This window comes from Muntiacus reevesi, chromosome 7 (assembly GCF_963930625.1).
Source record: "Muntiacus reevesi chromosome 7, mMunRee1.1, whole genome shotgun sequence".
NCBI classification, from domain to species: domain Eukaryota; kingdom Metazoa; phylum Chordata; class Mammalia; order Artiodactyla; family Cervidae; genus Muntiacus; species Muntiacus reevesi.
This window is the reverse complement of record NC_089255.1, coordinates 21,317,806-21,339,452: the sequence shown is the minus strand read 5'-3', so window position 1 is coordinate 21,339,452 and position 21,647 is coordinate 21,317,806. Positions and strand designations below refer to the sequence as shown.

General features: G+C 46.0%; 2 protein-coding genes across 2 annotated transcripts; one reads left to right on the top strand and one right to left on the bottom strand.

The window, feature by feature from the left end:
* Window positions 1-9,739: 9,739 nt before the first annotated feature.
* Window positions 9,740-15,043, bottom strand: PSMB5 (proteasome 20S subunit beta 5). The gene is made up of 3 exons (XM_065940274.1): window positions 14,715-15,043; window positions 13,758-14,064; window positions 9,740-10,249 (listed from the first exon to the last, which is right to left on the bottom strand). The coding sequence occupies exons 1-3, from the start codon at window positions 14,910-14,912 to the stop codon at window positions 9,963-9,965; spliced, it is 792 nt and encodes a 263-aa protein (XP_065796346.1). The 5' UTR covers window positions 14,913-15,043; the 3' UTR covers window positions 9,740-9,962.
* A 4,718-nt stretch (window positions 15,044-19,761) lies between these two features.
* On the top strand, window positions 19,762-20,631 carry PSMB11 (proteasome subunit beta 11). Its single transcript, XM_065940232.1, has one exon. It carries the CDS (start codon window positions 19,762-19,764, stop codon window positions 20,629-20,631), a length of 870 nt encoding a protein of 289 aa, XP_065796304.1.
* Window positions 20,632-21,647: the final 1,016 nt, after the last annotated feature.

Here is a 21,647-nt window from a genome sequence, read left to right as displayed (position 1 = left end):
GTGACTGAACAACAAAATGCAAAATGTGATCCTTGATTGAATCTGGGTCAGGAAAAAAAACTATAATGGACACTATTGGGATAATGGGGGAAAACTGAATATGGGGGATGAAATATATGAAATTAGATAACATGATTGTATCAGCAGTGAACAGGCAGTGAACAGGCAGGTTATTGGCATCCCCATGTTATAGGAAACAGGATCAGAGAGAGGTTACTCAAGGTCTCATAGCTTAATAGATGACTGACCTGGACCCCAAGACAGCTGTCTCGTTCAGCCTCCCAGTGCTGAAATGCTTCCTCCATTCACTGTTGGTTCTCAAAGTCCAGGATGTTCTTGATACAATTTGCTTCCCAGCAGAAAGGCCTATTACCTCCAAACATTTTTTTTTTCACCCTAGCAGCACTCTAGCTTATACAACAACCCAGGCAACAACTGTGCCTATTATATGAAAATGAGGTTGCATTTGCTTATAAGAGTTATAAACTTTCTGTGTTTCCTTTCCCATGTTTTCCATTAATTATTTCCTGCCAGCCAGGAAATCACTGGGAAGACATTTGATAGGAATATACTAGAACATCTCATATCCTCAAGTTGTGCAGGTGATCATTTTCAAAAATGTTAGGATAAAGGGAAAACAATTGTTAACAACAATTATTATAGCCAACATTGAGGGTTTACTAGGTGCTAGTCACTCCACTTCATCCAGTCTATGAGATAAGTACTAATATACTGCCTCTTTTACTAATGAGAAAACTAAGACTTAGAGAGGGAAGGTGTTATATATCTCAGGGTTACTGAGCTCATTATTCGGTGGAGTCAGAACTTGATTCCAGGTCTTCTGACACACAGGGCCTGTGTTCTTGGTCATTCATTAGTCTGTGACTAAATTGCAATCCACTCTGCCTTGCTATGTTATCCTCTTTTACTTTTGTTCTCAGTCCACGAAAGAGAAATCTGTCTTCCCTCTGATTATCAACAGAATGTCCATAACCCCCATACAACATCCCTTGGGATATATCTTTAATTATGAGTGTATTTATACGAAGATCAGAGTTAAGATGGAAAAACCATTTTCTCTTTTTTGCCTACACCATACAGCATGTGGGATCTTCGTTCTCTGACCAGGGATTGAACCTTGCCTCCTGTAGTGGAAGCAGAGTCTTAACCACTGGACCGCCAAGGAAGTCCAGACATTTCTTTTTAAGTTTCTTTCTTTTTTTTGCCCCTATGGTCACAGGGGAATCTTTGGTAGAAAGTTCAAGTAAACCATTTTTGTGCTCTTAGGTAATAAGAATAGGGAGAAAATGCACCGTTTTCATCTAATTACAATTTAAAGTTCTAAAGCATTTGAGATTTCAAATGTTAAACTTCACAGATGACTTGTCGATTGAGGAAAAGCTACTTATTTAGCTTTGAATCAGGCAGATCTCTTTAGCATTTTAAGCTGTTTCTGTTTAGTGAGATCCCAAAGGGGCCCCTCCATACAGTGAAATCTAGCTTCTCCTGGCACGAGGCCGGGAAGCTATTCTAACAGTCATCAGCACACGGAGAGCATTTTAGAACAGCAGTAGAAGGAAATCCAGAGTCGGCTGGGGCTGTGTCCTCAGAGACACTGGAGAGGGAAGAGTCTGAGAGTGTTGAGATTTGGAGAAATGGCAGGTTACGGAAAGGTGGAAGATAATGCAAAGGAAAAGAGAAGGAAGACAGGAAGAGTGAAGAAAGGAGTTATGTTGTAGCAGGAGTGAGAGTCAATTAGGTTTTCAAAGAAAAAAGTTATGGATTTGATGAATTGTTAAATGCAAAATAAACAGTATAAACAGCTGGATGTCTTCCTTTCAGTCAGTTCAGCCGCTTAGTCGTGTCCTACTCTTTGCGACCCCATGGACTGCAGCATGCCAGGTTTTCCTGTCCTTCACCATCTCCCAGAGCTTGCTCAGACTTATGTCCATCAAGTTGGTGATGCTATCCAACCATCTTATCCCCTGTTGTCCCCTTTTCCTGCCTTCAATCTTTCCCAGCATCAGGGTCTTTTCTAATGAGTCAGTTCTTCACATAGAATATGTAAAAACAAAAAAAGAAAAAATACAAAAAAATTAAAATTCAATAATGTAACAAATTAAAGATTGATAAATGCAAAATAAAAGGAGGAAGAGGAAACGAAAGATCAATGTTAGCTAATATAGATAGAAGAAAGGACAGAATGTGAAAACCCAACATTTGCAACCACCAATGCAAAAAGTGATTCAGTGGATCATCAGTGGATGCTAAAACCAGTGGGTTCAAAACTGTGGGAGAATAGGATATTCCCATGATTTCAAATAATCATTCTACTTACTATTAATTTACTCACAGTTAATTACAAAGGGCAAATGTACCTTTATAAAGGAGAATAAAGTGAAGTTGCTCAGTCATATCTGACTCTTCGTGACCTCATGGACTGTGGCCTACCAGGCTCCTCTGTCTATGGGATTTTCCAGGCAAGAATACTGGAGTGGGTTGCCATTTCCTTCTCCAGGAAATTACAAAGGGCAAATGTACTTTCATAAAGGAGAAACCTAACAGGCACACTTCAGCATCATCAGTAATGTAACAAACTGACATCATGTCCCTTCAGCAGCATTGCAGTGGGAAGTATACAATGTAACTTAGGCAATATTCTTGCTAAAAATGTTTAACCTGAATCTAATCATCAGGAAAGAATCAGACAAATCCAGATAGCGCAAGACATATGATGGTCTGTGCTCTTCAAAGTATAAATGTCATAAGAGACACACAAATATGATGACCTATTCTAAATTAAAGGCAACTGAAAAGACATGACAATTAAATGTGATGTGTGAGCCTTGATTAAATTCTGGATCAGAAAAAAAAAAAAGGTATAATGGACATTACTGGGACAGTTGGTGAATTTGAATATAGACAGGATATTAGATAATATGATCATTTAAATTTCTTGGTGTGATAACAGTATTGTAGTTTTGTAAGGGGAATATTTTAGCTCTTAGGAGACATATTTAGGGGTAAAATGTGATCTCTGTAACATGATCTCTGTACTTTCAAATGATTCAGTAAATAAGTAAATGGGAAAAAGTAAGTAAATGGATGTATACATATAAAGCAAATATGGCAGAATAACATTAGTGAACATATGTGAAGGATAAGTGGGTATTCATTGTACTATTCTTTCAACTTTTCTGTTTTCAAGCATTTCAAAATTTTTTTTAAATAATTTTTTTTTCTTTTTACTTTAGCAAGGAGATCAAACCAGTCAATCTTAAAGGAAATCAACTCTGAATATTCATTGGAAGGACTGATGCTGAAGCTGAAGCTCCAATACTTTGGACACCTAATGCGAAAAGCTGACTCACTGGAAAAGACCCTGATGCTGGGAAAGATTGGGGGCATAACGAGAAGGGGATATGACAGAGGATGAGACGGTTGGATGACATCACTGACTCAAAGGACATGAGTTTAAGCAAGCTCCGGGAGTTGGTGATGGACAGGGAAGCCTGGTGTGCTGCAGTCCATGGGGTCATGAAGAGCTGGACACGACTTAGTGACTGAACAACATGTAGATTCAACCCTTTCTCAAAACAAGGTTATAGTTTCAAGGACTCTGGGGTTCTATGATTTATTTTAGGACTCCATTATAACGCTTCAGAAGATTCCAAAGCACAAGTTAATGAACACCACCTAGGATGTCAAAGCATTCTGTTTAAGCAGTGGAAGAAAAACAAGTGGCACAATGCTAGATTTTGAAGGAAACCAAAACCCAAAGAAAGGTGACTTGTCTCCATTTTTGGGCATGGGGCTTGGTGATACAACTTCCTCTCTTTCACCAGGAGTCTTTTCCTTACAAAGAGCAAGTCACTCAGGTGCCTGACACCCAGGAACCAGGCTTGGGTATTGGCTAAGCCTCTGTCCATGCATTGAAGGGAAAAACAGAATAAAACAAAATACACTAAGGGAGATAATGTACAGAGCTATACCGCAGCTCAGTTCTTCAGGGGCTGATCGTGTTCTGTCTGCAACTAATCCTGCAGTTTGAAGGGAAAGATAGCAGGACTGCAGGAGCCAGGCAAGGTGGGGATGGGCCGGTATGCTTCTTAAAACTGCTTTCTGTGGTATCCAAGAGATGTGGGATGGTGTCACTGACCCAAGGGACATGAGTTTGGGCAAGCTCCAGGAGATGGTGAAGGTGGGGATGGGCCGGTATGCTTCTTAAAACTGCTTTCTGTGGTATCCAAGAGAGGTGGGATGGTGTCACTGACCCAATGGACATGAGTTTGGGCAAGCTCCAGGAGATGGTGAAGGACAGGGAAGCCTGGCATGGTGCAGTCCATGGGGTCGCAAAGAGTCGGACACAACTGAGCAACTGAACTGAACTGATGGCACCAGTTGTGGTCATTTATAAGCAGGGGATGGCATAACATCTTTTAAAGATTCATAAAGCAGGTAATTTTAAGTTGTCTTTATTTAAAAAATTAATAACATTTCATAGTATGTTTCAGAGGAGCAAAAATAATATAGGGAGTCATAGTGCTGAGAAAGGGTAAGAATCACTGACATTAAGATACCATAATGAAATCCTTCATTTATGCCTTTATTCATTAAAAATACATTATATTATCTCTACTAAGTAGCCTGCACCACGCCAGCTGTAGGGGAATAAACAAAATGTATAGTAGAGTAAATGCTTAACTGAGAAGGAAGACAGATACCATAAAACAATATGAGACCTTACATAGCTGCTCTTGGATGTAACCCAAGCTGAGGATCGCAGTTGGGTTCTACTGACTCAAGGATGATCCACATTTCTGTGCCTTTTCCCTCTTTGGGAGGTACTACTTAGAGACGTGGGACTGTGTTTAACCTGTTGTTCTGGTTTAAAAGGTACCACTGCTTTCCTTTCTGAAGATGAAGCTGGGAGGGCAGCCTCAAGACTCGAGGGAAACAAGGTGATTATGAGCTCTTCCACAGAACCCTGGTGCTCAGTGGATGCCCTCTATTCAGACACCACACATCACCACTCCAGAAGACCTGCCATGAATAAAGGGTCAGTGTGTTCTGTCGAACTCTATGCAGGGGAAGGCTAAGCATGTCTGATGTCCCTGGGAGAACGGTGGCTGAGGCTAGGCTGGGAAAACAACTGCAGTAGGTATAAAAATATCCCTTTGATTTTGGTCCCTTGTGGGCTACACAAATTCCCGTGTGGACCTGCTTGTTTCCTTCTTACTGGAAGTGCCTGCTATTCCTGTCTTCCTGGGAGCTTGTGTTTCTTCCTCCTTGCCATTTGAATAGCCTTTGTCTTGACCTGTGGGCGTGTATGTTGTGAGGTGAGTGGCCAGGGTGTAGGAAGGTGAGGGGAGAGAAGACCTCTTTGTGTGCCTGAAAATAAAATGTTAAAAAGGTACTGGGGAGAAAAGAAGGTGCTGAATCTGTGACCCTGCCTCACTTATGCTGCTGCTTCTCACGAGAGAGGTTTCTCCTTTCCCGTCTACCTACCTGGCTGGCTTGAGAAGGTGGTTCTAAGAGAGCGCCAGCCTTCTTACCAACCTTGCACAAGCAGTGAGACACAGAGATTCTTGCGGAATGTAAGTGACTGTGACAGCACAGGGCCGGCACACAGAGGCACGTGCTCATTATGTATGGCTGGAGAAATTATCTGTCTCCAGGGGGACATGTTTCACTGTGCATTAGCTTCTCGCCGCTTCCTTCTTCCCCGTTTCTCTGCCCACTCTCTTTATCACTGTCCTTCTGAGGCTCCCTTCCCACTCCCTGACCCCCCCATTCACAGTTCGGCTCTGCCCATCAATGTCTCCATCCATCTTCTCTGCCACGTCCCCGTCTCCCTCTCCTCTTTGCTCAATCTCCCTCTTGCTGTCCAGGAGTCGCTTTTCTGTTTCTGTCTCCCATTTGTCTAGTTTTTTTCCAGCTCCCTCTCTCACATTCCATCTGTGCTTCCCTCTGTAATACCAACTTTTTGAGTACCCTGAAGCTAGCGATAACCTTTTCTTGTTATATTAAAGTCCATCAGCAGCACTTGGTTTATTGATGGATTAGTTTTTATTTAAATTCTGCGAAGAAGGGAATTTTTATAAAGTGAGAGCAGAGAGAAAACATGATATCAAGCAAAGGAACAACAGAAAGAAGGGGCAGCCTGAGAGGATGGGGTGGGGGGGGGAGGAGCGGAGGCATCAGAAGGGGTTGAACTGACATTGCCTTATTATATCCTTTTAAATAAACTGGTTTGGATCTTCATGGTTGATGACAGCTAAGTCTGGATTATAAAGGGTTAAGCACCAAGTCAGGCTTGGTGCCTAGCTCAGAGGCAGAGCTTCAGGGAGAAAGGAGTTGGGTTAAATAAACCCAAGAAGCTGACGTGGGTAGAATTTCTTCTGCCTGACCCATTAACAACTGCGAATAGGACATTTTAGAAATGGTTTTTATTGAAATGCTTCAGTGGGGCATAGCCCCGAGAAGCCAGAACTTGGCTCTGAGGCCAGGCCTGGGGTGCGCTGCAGAGATGTGGACAGTCGGCTGCTGAGAGGGTGGGGGGTGGCCTGGGTCAGGCAGGAGGTTGCCAGCAGCTGCTAATCAGGGCAGTTCTGATGAAGGTTTGCTCTCTCATCTTGCCCGCTATAATTAAAGCTTTCCCAGTATGATCTGACTCCCTAAAGGGAAACTAGAATCTTAAAAAACAAACAAAAAAATCCCCTAAACAGCAGAGATGCTTAGTTGCAATATACAGTATGTTTTAAATCATAAAGCTCTTAATCCTATCTTGAGGTCACTGCTACTGGTCAGTTTCCAAGCATCTTATCTGTTAGAAGCCTGGCAGGAGGGGCTCTTAACAAAACAATTAAAACCAACAAGTATGAAACACCTAACTGTACCCACCAAATTAGACACATGCATGTAAACTGCCACTGACCCCACCATCCTCCTTCTGGGGGGAACTGCTCCCCTGGATTCCCTCCCTTTTCTCACCTGACCCTTCCATCCCACCTCATGCTTCCCTCCCCTGACAGACCACGTGGAACTCGTGGACCAGAATAAATCAGTTGTTTTATTTCCCCTCAAAGGATGTAACTTTCTACTCCCCAAATGACTTTGACAGTTTTCTCATTTGCTAGCTGAGGAGGATATCAAGAGACACCGACCTTCTGGTTTTGCCTAAAGAGGAAACACTCAGTAACTATTATGCTTCAGTCCCTGATTTGCTTTAACTCTGACCTTCTTCCCTCCCTGCCCTGTCCTTGCTTACCTTCTCACTGTCCCTCTTGAACATTCTACTCACCCAACAGGGCACTGCTGCTTCCTGCAGCCCTCCCTTGCCTGGTATGGTGATGCTATAAGCCACATCTGTCTTCAACCCCACAGCATTCCCTGCCCGCAAAAGAAAGCGTGGGGCCTCTAAGAGTGTTTTGCTCCCTATTTAATCAGATTAGTCCCATCACCTACCCTGAGGAGTCAGATTTTGGTGTTACTGAGCTATCTGTGGAAGGAGGAGAAATTGTCAGACATCACTTAAAAAGCCCTGGCCCTTGGATGCCTGGGAACTGCCGGGAGAAATTAATCTTCCCGCTATTTAAGGCAATTTCTTTTCCATCATCCTTTGTCAAGAGGATTGCACAGGGAAATGAATCTGATGGGAGTCCCTGAACTGGTACACTTCACTCAACAGCATCTCTCAGATGCTACGCAGCATCCATCATCCCCATGCAAGCACAGACTCACAGCACCACAAAGCCAGCTCCCTACAAGTCATAGCAGCAAGAAACTGCCATCATCGAATGGGTGTCACTGGGTCCAGAGACTTGCAGCTCTCCTCTACCTCTGCTCTGCTCTTTCCAGAAAACCTACCACAAGTTGATCTCTTCCATTAAGCCAGTCTTTTATCCAAAATCTAGGAAGGCAGAGAAACAAGGGTATGCAAGAATATAGGACTCTAGGATGTTTCTTGCCTCAACAGGACTCTTCCAGTGCAGAATATGTGTTAAGTTGAACAGCTAGACCACTGCAAGTCAGGTGTGGGATAGCAACAGGACAAGGACAGCCCTACTTCAAGACTCTTCTCTCCAGACTCAATTTTCTTTCATGGGCTGAGCCAAGGGACTCATGTTCTCTGGGGTCAGGGTAGATTTCCAATCTTCAACTCTTTTCACCTTCCAGGTTACTTCCCAGGGCAGGTATTTTCAAATTATGCTCCTTAGGTTACCAAGGGGCTTTCTTTGTGGCTCAGCTGGTGAAGAATCTGTCCCAAATGCGGGAGACCTGGGATCAATCCCTGGGTTGGGAAGATCCCCTGGAGAAGGGAAAGGCTACCCACTCCAGTATTCTGGCCTGGAGAATTCCATGGACAGTCTATGGAGTCGTGGAGTCAGACATAACTGAGCAACTTTCACTAGGGTACCAAGAAGTACCAGGGAGTATGTGTGCATGGGGGAAGCAGGATACTTCAATCTGACTTGATTTCGTTCAGGGGCTGGGATTTCTCCTGAGTTCATTTTAAAAAGAGCTCTAATTTTGTAAAAGGTCTGCAAAGCACTGTCCTAAGAGAGAGGAAGGCAGCTGTGTCTGGGCCTCTGGACTGCAGCGCAGAGGGAGCTGTGGTGTGGCTCCTGCCTGCCCTGGCTGTAGAGCAGGTCTTGGTCCACACTGGCAGCTCCCAGCTCCAGGGGCTCCGGAGGCACTTTTCAGCAAAATGAATCTCCTCAGGCACGAGAGCCATTTGTTTTCCAAACTCCCTTCTCTGGTCTCACTAATTCCCAATTTCCCCGCATTTGACAAATGCAATTAACAAGCCTCGATCAGTTCCTGGCCGACAGCCCTCATCAATCAATACGGAGACTTCAGAGACTGCGTGAGGCTGAGCAGGAGGAAGTGCAAGGAGGGAAGGTGGCTGCAGTGCAGGAGAGAACAGGCTTCACAGCTCGCTTATCTGAGTGACCCCTCCCAGCCCCTTGGCCTCAAAAGAGGACACTCCACGGTCACCCTCAGCAACCACTTTCTTCCTTCTTGCCAACTCACATGAAGCAGCGTTTACACCCTCCGCATTAGCTAAAGGTTTCTCCCATCAACCTCCTGCATCTCCCGTCTTCTCCTTAACAGAAGGCCTTGCCATCTGCTGCCACCATAGCCTGGGAAGCCCCTCAGTGCTAGGGGTGACAAATCTGCCATCTCTCTGCTCTCAGCAGGGACCCTTCTGCACCCACAGGCTCCAGGAACAATTTTGTGCTGTTTCCTGCCCAGGACGCTAGAAGTCCACAATCATTTCTCTCTGTCTCCCACAAACACACACCACAGGGCCAGAAGGACAGGCATCACCAGGCTCGTGGTCACTATGCTTACACACACCCCTCTGTCCTCTCTGTTCCCAGCGTCAAAGCGTTCCTTTCCCAACTGGCTTACCCTCCTCACCTCTCTGCTTTGCATGTGGCATCAGCCTCCCTCCCCCAGCACAGGGGGAGAGCTTTTTCCTGTGCATCTTTCCACCTCATCAACTTTTCATCTCTCTGCAAACGGAATCAAGACGTCTCTCCCTCCTCCCTGCCGCTCTCTCCTTCTCCTTTGTTATTAGCTTCATGAGTGGGGATGTTAATGTATTCACTAGACAATGTCTTCACACCGCTGTTTCCTGTAATTACAGTCCCTTCCCTCCCACTGTCCCAGCCCATTTGACTGTAAAGTGCTTGGGAGGAGGGACAGTGTGGAGAAAAGACGCAAAACAGGCTGAGGTCGAGTAGTGTCATGTTAACATTCAAGAAAGTAAAACCAATAATTACCTCTGCAGTAGCTCATTAACAGCTGGTAACACATGGAAGTCAACGCACCAGAGATTAAAAAAAATGTGATTGATACAATTGGGGACCCCCTCCACTAGAGGATGGGGAACTGTACCCTATTACCAACAACAGTCACCCCCAAGAAATGCAAGCAGCCACATCCATCCTCCTTCAGTGGGTAGATCCACTATACTTGTCATGTAGATCAGCGACATTGTCACTGGAGACCCGGATCCAGCCATCCTCCCTGACATGGTAGAGGTTGACTGAACCTCCTGAGTAGGCATCTCTGTAGGTGGCTTGGTAGATGGCTCGACGGGCCAGATCATAGGCCTCCTCCACCTCCAGGTCATAGGAGTAACCCCGATCCATGACCCCATAAGCATATACAGAGCCAGAACCTACAGAGAAGGTGGCCCCCGAGATCCGGTTTCCTTCACTGTCCACGTAGTAGAGGCCTGGAAAGAGAGATGAGGTTAGTAAGAAAACAATGATCATCTCTTCTGACATCTAATTCATCTTTAAAGGCAACAGTTCTCCTTTCCTCTTGAAACCCAGGGAGACCAACAGAAATTCAAGAAAATAGCACTTCTATAAACTTACAAAAAAAAAAAAACTGAAGAAATAAAATTAAATATGAGTACTTCAGGATTCTACACATTCCACTCCATCTCACCTAACGTTACAGTTACTGCCTTGTCTGTCTTCTCTGTACAACCAAAAAACTAGTATAATTCAAATGACGGTTTCAAGCACAGAACTTCAGGCACTGTGGGAGATAATGTCTGAGACAATCCTAACCCTCAAGAGTTCAGATTATTTGGGAATATTATCTGGACAAGTATGCTATCTCTTCTATCACACAGTAAGAGAATAAAGTCTAGAATTCTAAGTCATATTGTAAAGAACCTGCACTGTCCAACATGATAGCCATCAGCCACATGTGACTCAACACTTGAAATGAAGCTAGTACCTTCCACATATGCTGGAGTGATAGTCTTTTGGATCTATCAGGTTAAATAAAATATATTATTAAAATTACTTTTCCTTTTCAATTTGAAAAACATGGCTACAACATTTAAGATTACATGTATGAAAAAAAAAGATTACATGTATGGCTCACATTATATTTCTGTTGGACAGTGCTGGTATAGACTAAACGGTTGGCCAGGCCAACCGCCTTTTTTTTTTTTTAATTAAAAAAATTTATCTTCTTTCTTTTTTCGGCCACATCGTGCAGCTTTCGAGATCTTAGCTCCCCAAACCCAGGCCCTCTCAGCAGTGAAAGTGCATAATCCTAACCACTGGACCATGAGGGAATTCCCCCAACTGCCTATTTTTATAGTTTTTTTTTGGAACACACCCACAACCATTTGTGTATAGATTGTCTAAGACTGCTGTTATGCTAAAACCAAGCTATGTAGTTGAGACAAAGATTACAGAGCTGGCAAACCTAGAATATTTACTTACATTTGGTCCTTTATGAAAAAGTTAGCCAACCTCTAGTATAACAGAAAGTTAGACACAGATTTAATAAAATTTTTATCACTTTCATCTGCCCCTGAACCTCTCCAGCTGGATGCCTTTGTCACCAAATTCGTATTTAAATTTTCTGTCCTCAAATACTTCCAGTGGTTCTCCCCTACAGACCAAAAACTCATCACTCTTCTGCCCTACCAATCCACTTCCTACTGTATTTTCAAATTCTGTCAATGCATCACTAATATTTTTCCTATTTCAGTGGGTCTCAACACTAACTATGCATCAGCATCATCTAAGGAAGTTTTTTTTTGGCCAGGGCATGTAGCTCCCAGGACCTTAGTTCCCCAACCAGGGACTGAACCTGGGCCCCTGGCAGTGAAAGTACCAATTCCTAACCACTGGACCGCCAGGGAACTCCAGGTATTTTTAAAAAGATGCCAAGGACTTAACCCAGGTATTCTTTTTTAATCGGTCTGGGTGGGGGACAAGCACAGAACTAGATTCTGAAGTTCTTCAGGTGTTCATGATACAAGCCAGGTTGAAAAGTACGGCCCTTATCAGTTTCCAGGTTCCGATGGTTCTAACATGAAGCCCCTCCTCAGGCCCACTGCCACTACCTTGCCAAGCCAGTGCACCGTCTGGTTCCAATTTCCCTTTCTGGCTCTCTAGCTCACTACTCTGCTTCACACATTTTTTTAGCTCCAATTAAAGGAGACTTCCAGTTACTCCCTGCAAGACCTCATGCTTCTTCCCCCTCTTTTGTTCATATGTTTCTTTTTTCACATCCAGGAAAATGAGACCTACCTATGAAGCCCTCCCCAGTTTCTCCCATCAGAAGCAATTCTTCCCACCTCCTTAAATTCTTTCAGCATTTTACTGGTTCTCTTTAAAGTGGTATTCATCTCATTCAGCCTCACATGAAGTAATCTGGGATCCTTTCTCAGTCTGCTTGAGGCCAGGGGCTGAGTCATCCTGAACAGGACAACTTGTCAGGAAGGCTTCTCTGAGATAGTACAATTTAAGTTAAGCTCTGACTTCCTGGGTTTTCCTTGCTAGCCAGTTTTTGTACCCTTTTATACTGTTATCCCCCACCTGGGACCAATCCAATACCTAACGATTCAAAATATTTCCAAAATGCCTCCCTAGACTGCACAAGAGGCATGGAACTGTTCTTTCACACTTTTCAAAGAGAAATGTTTCAATTTCCAAAGTAACAAAGGGAGCTCCTCTCTCACAGGCACTTTTAAGTCTCTCCTCATCCATCCTCTATTGAGGGGTGAACTAATATTCTCCAAAGCAAATGAGAAAGTGGTGGGTATTCTACAGTTGATCAATAGAGGAAAACTAGGCATTTAGAAAGGTAAATGAGGGAATTCCCTGGCCATCCAATGGCTAGGTCTCCGCACTTTCACTGCAGAGGGCACAGGTTCAATTCTGGTCAGGGAACTAAGAACCCACAAGCCACAAGGTTAAAAAAAAATGAATGAAGCAAAAACAACAGGAGGAAAGATTAATTATTTTCAAGCACCAAAGGGGAAAATCACACAAAATGTGACTAGCTGTATTCCAGCTTGACTAAAGGGACATTCAAAATTGGCTGAAGAGGAACTGCTATCAGATACAAGTCTGAATTTCCTGGCAAGGATTTTATATACTAGGAAGAAAAACAGGTTAAGGAATTCTTTTCAGAGATAACAGGACCGAGGTGATTATATCAAACAAGGAAAGGAGATGGGCCCAAAGGGCCCCTTCTAGGCCAAAGACTCTCTACAGGAAAAAAGGGAAAAGAAATGACTAACATTTGAGTAGTTACTTGGTTTCGTTGTCCAAGACGGTAGCCACCAGCCACATGTGGCTGCTGAGCTCTTGAAATGACGTTGACACACGCCAAAATGATATTTTAGTTATTATGGATTAAGACCGTTGTTAAAATTAATTTCACCCATTTCTTCTCACTTTTAAAATATATCCATTAGGAAAAAGTAAAATTACATGTTACATGTGTAGCTCACATTTAATTTTTTAATTTATTTTTTAATATCTAGCTCACATTATTTCTATCAGATAGCACTGATTAGAGTTTTTATGTCTATTACCCAATTCTTTTTTTTTTTATTACCCAATTCTTAAATACAACTCTTTGCACGTCTTATCATTTTACAGTAGAGACTAGAAGGAGAAACAGTTTATGTGCCAGACACTGCATATTTGACATGTATTGCCTCATGGAACCTATATAAGATGATGAAACATGCTGAGAAAATAAACCACCTGCCCTAAGTCACAGGGATGATCAATGACACAGCTAATCTACCTCTGTGCCCTTTCCTACACTACATCTCTTCTTTGAACAAAGAGAAGGAAGGACAGAGAACTAATCAACACATCCTTAGCACTGACATATGCTCTTTCATTCACCTGTTCATGCAACCCTTCCTCTCTGTAATGGCAACCCAAGAATCACACGGTTGCAGCTTAACTTACCAGGGCCTCTCTTATCCCAGCCACAGATCATGGTGCCCATGGACAGCCCCATGCCTTTATACTGATACACCATGTTGGCAAGCAGCTTGGAGGCAGCTGCTACGGAGATGCGTTCCTTGTTCCGAAGCTCATAGATTCGACATTGCCGAGCCAATAGCCGCTCCCAGAAGCTGCAATCCGCTGCACCCCCAGCCATGGTGCCCAGCAGGTAGGGATTGATCTCTATCACCTTCTTTACTGTCTGGGAAGCGATGTAGGCACCGGCTGTGGCCCGGGAATCTGCTGCAACAATGACTCCGTGGCGAAACTGTTAAGATCAGAGAAAACACAAGCCAGGGGCCACATCAGACCACAAAAACATCACCTTGACATTTCTTTATGCATCGATACAACCCCTGAACATCTCTGTCGCTGCTGTTTTATACTTCACAACATACTTTCCCACTTATATGTCTCTGGACCTTCACATCAATAGCTCGAGGTGAGATTACCTTCACTTGCCGGCTAAGGAAACAGGCTCAGTGAGATCGAATGACTTACCCAAGATCACAGAGCCAGTTATTACAAAGCTAGGCCAGGAATCCCAATTGTCTGGCTCCTATTAGAGTGCTTCCTCCCACCAACTTTCCTCCTCATAACGTTTCAGTTACCCTGACCTGTCCGGGCCACTCAGTTTCCAAAAACTTTGGGGTCGCCTGGGAATCAATCCAAACGGCCTCGAAATCCTTTTCCCACTCACCCACCTTTCCCCAGCCCCACCGCCACCCCGCTCCCGCCAGAGCGAGAACCGAGGCCTCCCGGGCCAATGAGACAGCGAAACTGCCGGGGTCGGGGCTAGAGGCCCGAGCCTCCGCCTGGGCTTCGCGGCCGCGGCCAAGGCGGGTTCCGGACCGGCTGGGAGGCCGGGAAGGGCGCGGGCGAGCGGGATTCAACCCGGCGCGGCGGCTGTGTCTGCACCTTGAAGGCCAGGGTGGTGGTTCCATGAAGCATTTCAATTCTCGGCTCCTCTGGGACACCCCAGCTGGGCGCGGCCAGGCTCAGCCCATCGCTGGGACTGCCTGGACCCAGGTCCAGCAGATCCGCACGACCCCCGAGTCCAAAAAACCCGCGCCGGTTCACCGGTAGCGGCCTCTCCAACACGCTGGCCAGCGCCATGTCTAGTAAGGGCAAAGGGAACTGCCTGCCAGAACGCCTAGCAAAGAACGGCCGGGCAACGCCTCGCCGTCACAGCTTCACTCCCTATTAAATCTATCCCAGGGAGGAGCCATTTTAAGTCCTGGCAACCACGCCTCCAAACACAAGAGCCAGCTGCGAGTAATTATTTTCACCAAGGAGGAAAAAAATAAATGGCTTCATTCCTCTTAAATTATAAAGGGGTGTGGCTGACATCTTGACTCTGGCCACGTAACCAACACGGGATTAGATTAACCTCAAATTCACAGGAAGCAAACGCAAACGTCAGGTTGAGGGAGGGAAGTGGGGTCGGCCATCTTTGAGAAGGGCGTGACTGGGTGAAACTCTGTTCTAAATCGGTAGCGGTAAATCGGCCCCGCCCCGCCCGGTGTCCAAGCAACAATTAACATCTATACCTTTTCAGCGGTCTGTTAATGTGACTGAAGTTGCCATTTTGTTTAAGGGCACTCTCTAATACTGGGTAAAATAATGATCTACTCTGAGGCCATTTTCCTATGAAGTTACTAAAACCACAGTAGTTTGAGCTAGAAAGCGCAACAAGCATGAGAGCTATACCTCTTGTTTTTTGATAGCATCAATCGCCACGATAGCCAGGCTCTCTAACAGCAACCAGTTTTTAAGATTCAGTGTTGTCTTTACTCCCACCTCCTGGTGGAAATTCTAATAAGTAATGAATTGCCCAAAAGGCAGATAGAAGAATAAAGAAGGAAAAGCAAAGGGCCCAGTTAATTCACAGACTGGATTCGCAATTCAGCTCCTGAATAACTGAGTCAATAGTAATTTACCATTTCAGAGCCTGGAGGAGAGTTGAGGCTCCATAAAGATGTACCAAGAGGTTTCCTGACTTAATCTTGCTAAGACAAGCCCTTATTCAAGAACGTGCTGTATTTCGTTGTCTCTACCTCTCTCCACCCACCTTCATTTTTCAACCCTTTTGGGAACTATAACAAGCAAAGAAGTGGGCAAATGTATGAAATGTTGCCTCCTGCTTTACGTTTCTATGAAGTCAGTGTCTAGTCTTCCTTGTTGGATTCCAGCAGCAACATCCATCAATATCTAAATTCCTCTTTCCTCTGATGCCCAACTCAGCCCCTCCTCTTCCCAGCAGATTCTGCATGTGTTGTATTTTTAATGCTGAAACTTGGCAACTCTTTCCAAACCCAACCATCAGAATGTAATGAAGCAGAAGATCCTTACGTGGGCCTCACACTTGGATGGTGTGGAAAGTGCAGAGTGCTTCTGTTTATTGAGCACATATTATTTTGCCGTCACTCCTCCAATGCAACTAATCCTCCTTCTAACTTCTCTCAGTGATTCTTTCCCTTTGCTACTAATGGTGTCTGTACTTCTCTTAAGGCATTTTTATATTTTAACCTGTTTATAAATATACATTTGTCTCTCACTGGATTGTGAGCTTTTAAAGACAGGTATTTCTCTGGAATTTCCTGGCAGTCCAGTGGTTAGGTCTTGGTGCTTTCACTGCCAGGGGCCTGGGTTTGATCCCTGGTCAGAGAGCTAAGATCCACAAGCCAAGCTGTGTGGCAAGGGAAAAAAAACATCTGTAAAGACAGGTATTTCTCTGTGCCAACTATATGCTTAATACATGTTTTTCAGATAAACACGTGAAAGGATGACAACATTGTTCTTCTAGTCACAGAGGCTTGAAGCCTTGGCTCATACTTGACAGCTCCTGTTCCTTCCCCATCCATCCACTGGATGCCAAGTCCTGTTCATTCTCCCTTCACAGTGCTTCTCACATTCTTCTTCATTGCAATTGATACTGCCTTTGGCTTCTTATCTTCTCAATCCTGAATTACTGAAATAGTCTCCTAATTTTTCTGGGCCCAAACTATGTTTCTAATTAATTCTGCACAGTACCAGGTTGATTTTCTTAAAACATCATCTTGATCTTATCATCTACCTGCTTAAAAATCATCTGTAAGTTTCAGCTCCTCAGTATGACATTCAAAGCCTTCCAGAATCTGTTCCCATTTTACCTTACATTAGTTCTCTGCTCCAAGGTCCCATTCAGGGAGACCTCAAAGAGGAGAGGTACAAATGATCAGTCCTGAAATGAGTGGGAATATAAACTGATACATACTATGGAGAATAGTATGAAGTTCCCCCGGCAAAAAAAGTAATTAAAAATAGACCTACCATATGATCTAGTAATCCCATGTCTGGGTACTTATTCAAAGGAAATGAAATCACTATCTCATAGAGATAGCTGCAATCCAATGTTCACATTATTCACAATTACCAGTATATGAAAACAATATTTATCGTCAATGTATGAATGCATAAAGTATTATATATGTGGTAAAATATTATTCAGCCATAAAAAAGGAGATTCTGCCATTTGTGATGAGAAGGATGAAACTTGAGGGCATTATGCTAAGTGAAAGAAGTCAAGCAGAGAAAGACAAATACTGTATGAGCTTACTTCTATGTAGGATCTAACAAAGCCAAACTCTTAGAAACAGTAGATTGGTGGTTGTCAGAGGCTCAGAGTTGATGAAAATGGAAAGATGTTGGTCAAAAGTGTACAAACTTCCAGTTATAAGAGGAATGAGTTCTGGAAATCAAATGTATAGCACAGTAACTATAGTTAACAATATTCTTTTGTATACTTGAAAGTTGCTGAGAGTAGATCTTAAATGTTCTTACCATAACAACAAAAATGATAATTATGTGAGCTGAAGAATTTGTTAACTATACATATTGCAGTAAATGTTTTGCCATACATACATACCACAGACACATACACAGAAGTATCAAATCATCATATTGTACACATTAAACTTAAATAATGCTATATGTCAATTATATTTCAATAGGGTTTCCCTGGTGGTCCAGTGGTTGTCTGCCTGCCAAAGCAGGGGACAAAGGTTCGAGTCCTGGTCCGGGAGGATCCCATATGCTGTGGGGCAACTACTGAGTGCCGCACTCTGGAGCCCAAGAGCTGCAGCTACTGAACCCACATGCCACAGCTACTGAAGTCTGAGTGCCTTAGAGTCCATGCTCTGCAACAAAGAGAAGCCCCCACTGGCCACAATTAGAGAAAGCCCACGTGCAGCAATGAAGACCCAGTGCAAACAAAAATAAATAAATAAATTGTACAAATTATATCTCAGTAAAGCAGGTGTTGGAGAAGAAAACAATGATACGTGCTATAGTTCACAAGTGAGAAAGGTGGTCAGTATAGACTGGGGTGAGTTTGGGGGTCAAGGAAGGCTTTGACAAGGAGGTCTGGATTCATTTCCTTAAATACCACTTAGATCCCATTGCTTCTCAAATTCAGAGCCTCCTCTCTCTCGGCCCCTACCTGGGGAGGGTTTTCCTAATGGGTGATATGTAAGCCAGACTTGGGAGGATAAGATTAAAAAAGATGAAGGGGAGGTGGGAGATATGCTGGGAATAACATGAAGAGAGGCTGTGGTGGATGGATTAGGACTGGGTCACAGTGGGCCTTAAATGCCAACCTGGGGTGGATTTGATCTTATAGCCCTTTAAGGTTTCTTAGTAGAGGAGACATGGGACTTGAGTGACACCTTAGGAAATCATATCAGCTTGGAGGATGAGGTTAGAGGGGGAGCTGTAATGTTTAGAAAAATATACTCCATATGATTCCAGAAGTAGATGTAGCTTGTCACTCCGCCCCAAACTAGTTTCTCTTTCTGAAGGGCCAGCTGTCACTGTCCACCCTTCGTTGGTCTAAGACTTAGACTCAGTATGATGGTATCAAAGTCGGTTTTTCTCCTGGCTTGAAACTGCAAGCCAATCTCTTGCCATTGTGAACTGTTGGGCAGGAAGGGGACCAGTCGATCCTTTCAGCTACATCCTCAGAACTTTAGCACCAGTCCGAGAAGCTATACTGCCAGACACCTGTCAGATGTGCCACGCTTGTATGCAGATGGAAGTTCATGTTCACGCCCAAAGCAGAGGAGAAAAAGATCTCCAGGTTTTAGTTCCCCTTCACCCGGCCCCACGGTGCTCTGTCACCCTGAAGGTATCTGGGTGCCCCGTACAAGGCTCTCTTGCTCTTCTTTCTTTTCTCTTTGTCCCAGTCCATTTCGTTTTCCCCACGTGGATCATGAGGTGAACCAGTAAGCTCAGTGTCATGGCTCCCTGACCCCACCCCCCTGAAGAGTGAACCCAGCATGGGGGACTCCTGCCACAGTGGGTCCATGGCAATCTATTCTGTTTTGTTTTGGTTTGGGGCTGTGTCCTGTGACTTGTGGTATCTCAGGTCTGTGACCAGGGGTCAAATTCAGGCCATAGCAGTGAAAGCCTGGCATCCCAGGGAACCTAGTCTGACTGTGCCATCACACTGACTAGTCTTTACCTTTCTCTAGCCTGTGGGCCCTTTCAGGGCAGGGACAGGGCTTCATTTATCTCTGTGCCCAGTGCCCCCCACAGGGAAAACAAGAGGAACCCAGCTCTGCTCCTTTCATGGGTGCCCCCTGTCCTTTGCCGTTACCCAGCCCCCACCCAACTCCAGGTGCTTGGAGGATGACAGACAGGTGACTCCTCCGGTGACGCTCAGCTGGGTCATGGGCAGCGTCTCCCCAGCGCTGAAGACTCCACTGGCCTCATCCTGTCCCCCCCTCAGCAGTCCTCCGAGGGGGAGGGCGCTGCTCCATCAGCCAGTCCCAAAGCCTGGTTTGGGTTTTGGAAGAAGCCACAGATCACACACCTTCCTGTATTGTTCTGGCTGCAGCCCAGCTTCTTCTTACCATCTCTCTTCCTCCACCCAGCCCAGCTCACAGATCCCTGCCTTGCTTCTTCCAACCTTCACTGGACCCCAGGGATGGCTCTGCAAGATGTGTGCAAGTGGCAGGCCCCCGACACCCAGGAAACCTCCCCTCACCTGCCTCAGGCTGGCGGCTGGGCTGTGCCCCGAGGCTGGGACCCTCAAGCCTTCCTGCAGACTCACGGCCCCAGGCTGGCCCATGGTACCACCACCCTGGCCTTCCGCTTCCGTCATGGAGTCATCGCTGCGGCTGACACGCGGTCCTCCTGTGGCAACTACGTGGCGTGTCCAGCCTCACGCAAGGTCATCCCTGTGCACCAGCATCTCCTGGGCACCACCTCTGGCACCTCGGCTGACTGCGTCACGTGGTACCGGGTGCTGCAGCGGGAGCTGCGGCTGCGGGCACTGAGGGAGGGTCAGCTGCCCAGCGTGGCCGGTGCTGCCAAACTTTTATCAGTCATGATGTCGCGCTACCGGGGGCTGGATCTGTGCGTGGCAACGGCCCTGTGTGGCTGGGACCGCTCTGGCCCTGCCCTCTTCTATGTCTACAGTGATGGCACCTGCCTGCAGGGGGACATCTTTTCGGTGGGCTCTGGGTCTCCCTACGCCTATGGTGTGCTAGATGGCGGCTACCGCTACGACATGAGCACCCAGGAAGCCTACGCCCTGGCCCGCCGCGCCGTGGCCCACGCCACCCGCCGCGATGCCTACTCTGGGGGTTCTGTGGACCTCTTCCACGTGCGGGAGACTGGATGGGAGTATGTGTCCTGTCATGACGCCTGGGTGCTATACTCCGAACTGCAGAAGCTTCCAGGGCCAGAGAAGGAACAGGAGGAGGAGGCCACCCCCGACAGAGCTGGCGGAGGCAGAGAACCGTCTGTGGGGCTGGCACCTGGGGACTTGAAGGTGCCCACAGAGAGGCTGTGAGCAGCGGCAGGATTGGGGGGCCCAGCCCAGAGTGGGAGATGGGGCCGCAGGGGAACCAGACTCCCAGCATCAGGGTCCTGCTCTCCTGGGTTGCTGGCTTCATTTGTTCCAAGTTTCTATCTCTTTCTCTTCCCCAAGCTATTGACCTCTCTGTCCGATTTGTTCCTGTTGGCGCCCAATAGATTGATCTGGCCTCCTTCTCAGCACCGAGTTGTCTTTCAGCAAATACTGCGCACCGACTGCACGCCAGATGCCGTGCTAAGTGCTGCACCCTCTTTTCTTGCCATCTTCCTCTCTGCTTTTCCCCATCCTATCCCCAGTCTCTCTTCTTCCTCTTGTTTTAGTCCTTAGCTCAGCTTCAGCGTCTTTGCCACTTTCTCACCTGGATGGGGGGGGACGGTGGGAGGGGAATGGGGGGGATGGTAGCCCCCGAGGGCCCAGGCTGAAAGGGGCAGGGACAGTGCAGCATGAATATCTGGGGGTAAGTGATGGGCTCCCACTACTGCTTTCCTCCTCTGCCAGCACCCCCACTTGACCCTGATGACTCTGGTGATGACTCCTTTACTGAACGCAGTTTTCATGCTTAACTGTTTAAGGTTAATGTGATCCTCACTTGACAGAAGAGGAAACAGGTTCAAGGAGATGTGTGACTTGCCCGTGGTGACGCGGTCAGTGCAGAGATGAGGCTGGGATCCAGGCCGTCCACTCCAGGGCTGTGGTCTTTCTGCACAGCTTCTCTCCCAGGGCCTCTTCCTGCGCCCTGGAGGGATATGGGCGAGAGGGCAGCTGGGCTGGGCCCCTTCTTGCTGACCAGGGAAGAAGGAACCTGGAGGAGCCCAAGGGCCTGGAGGACTGAGCCCAAGAAGCATCTGTCCTGTCTTACCTCTCTTGGGCTGAGCCCAAGAAGCCCCCTCTGTCCTCTCTCACCAAGGCCTGAGTCATCGGCACCCCACAACCCCAACCAGGGCACTCCTGCTTCTGGGCCTCTTGTGGCTGCTGCCAGACTCCTCCTGCCG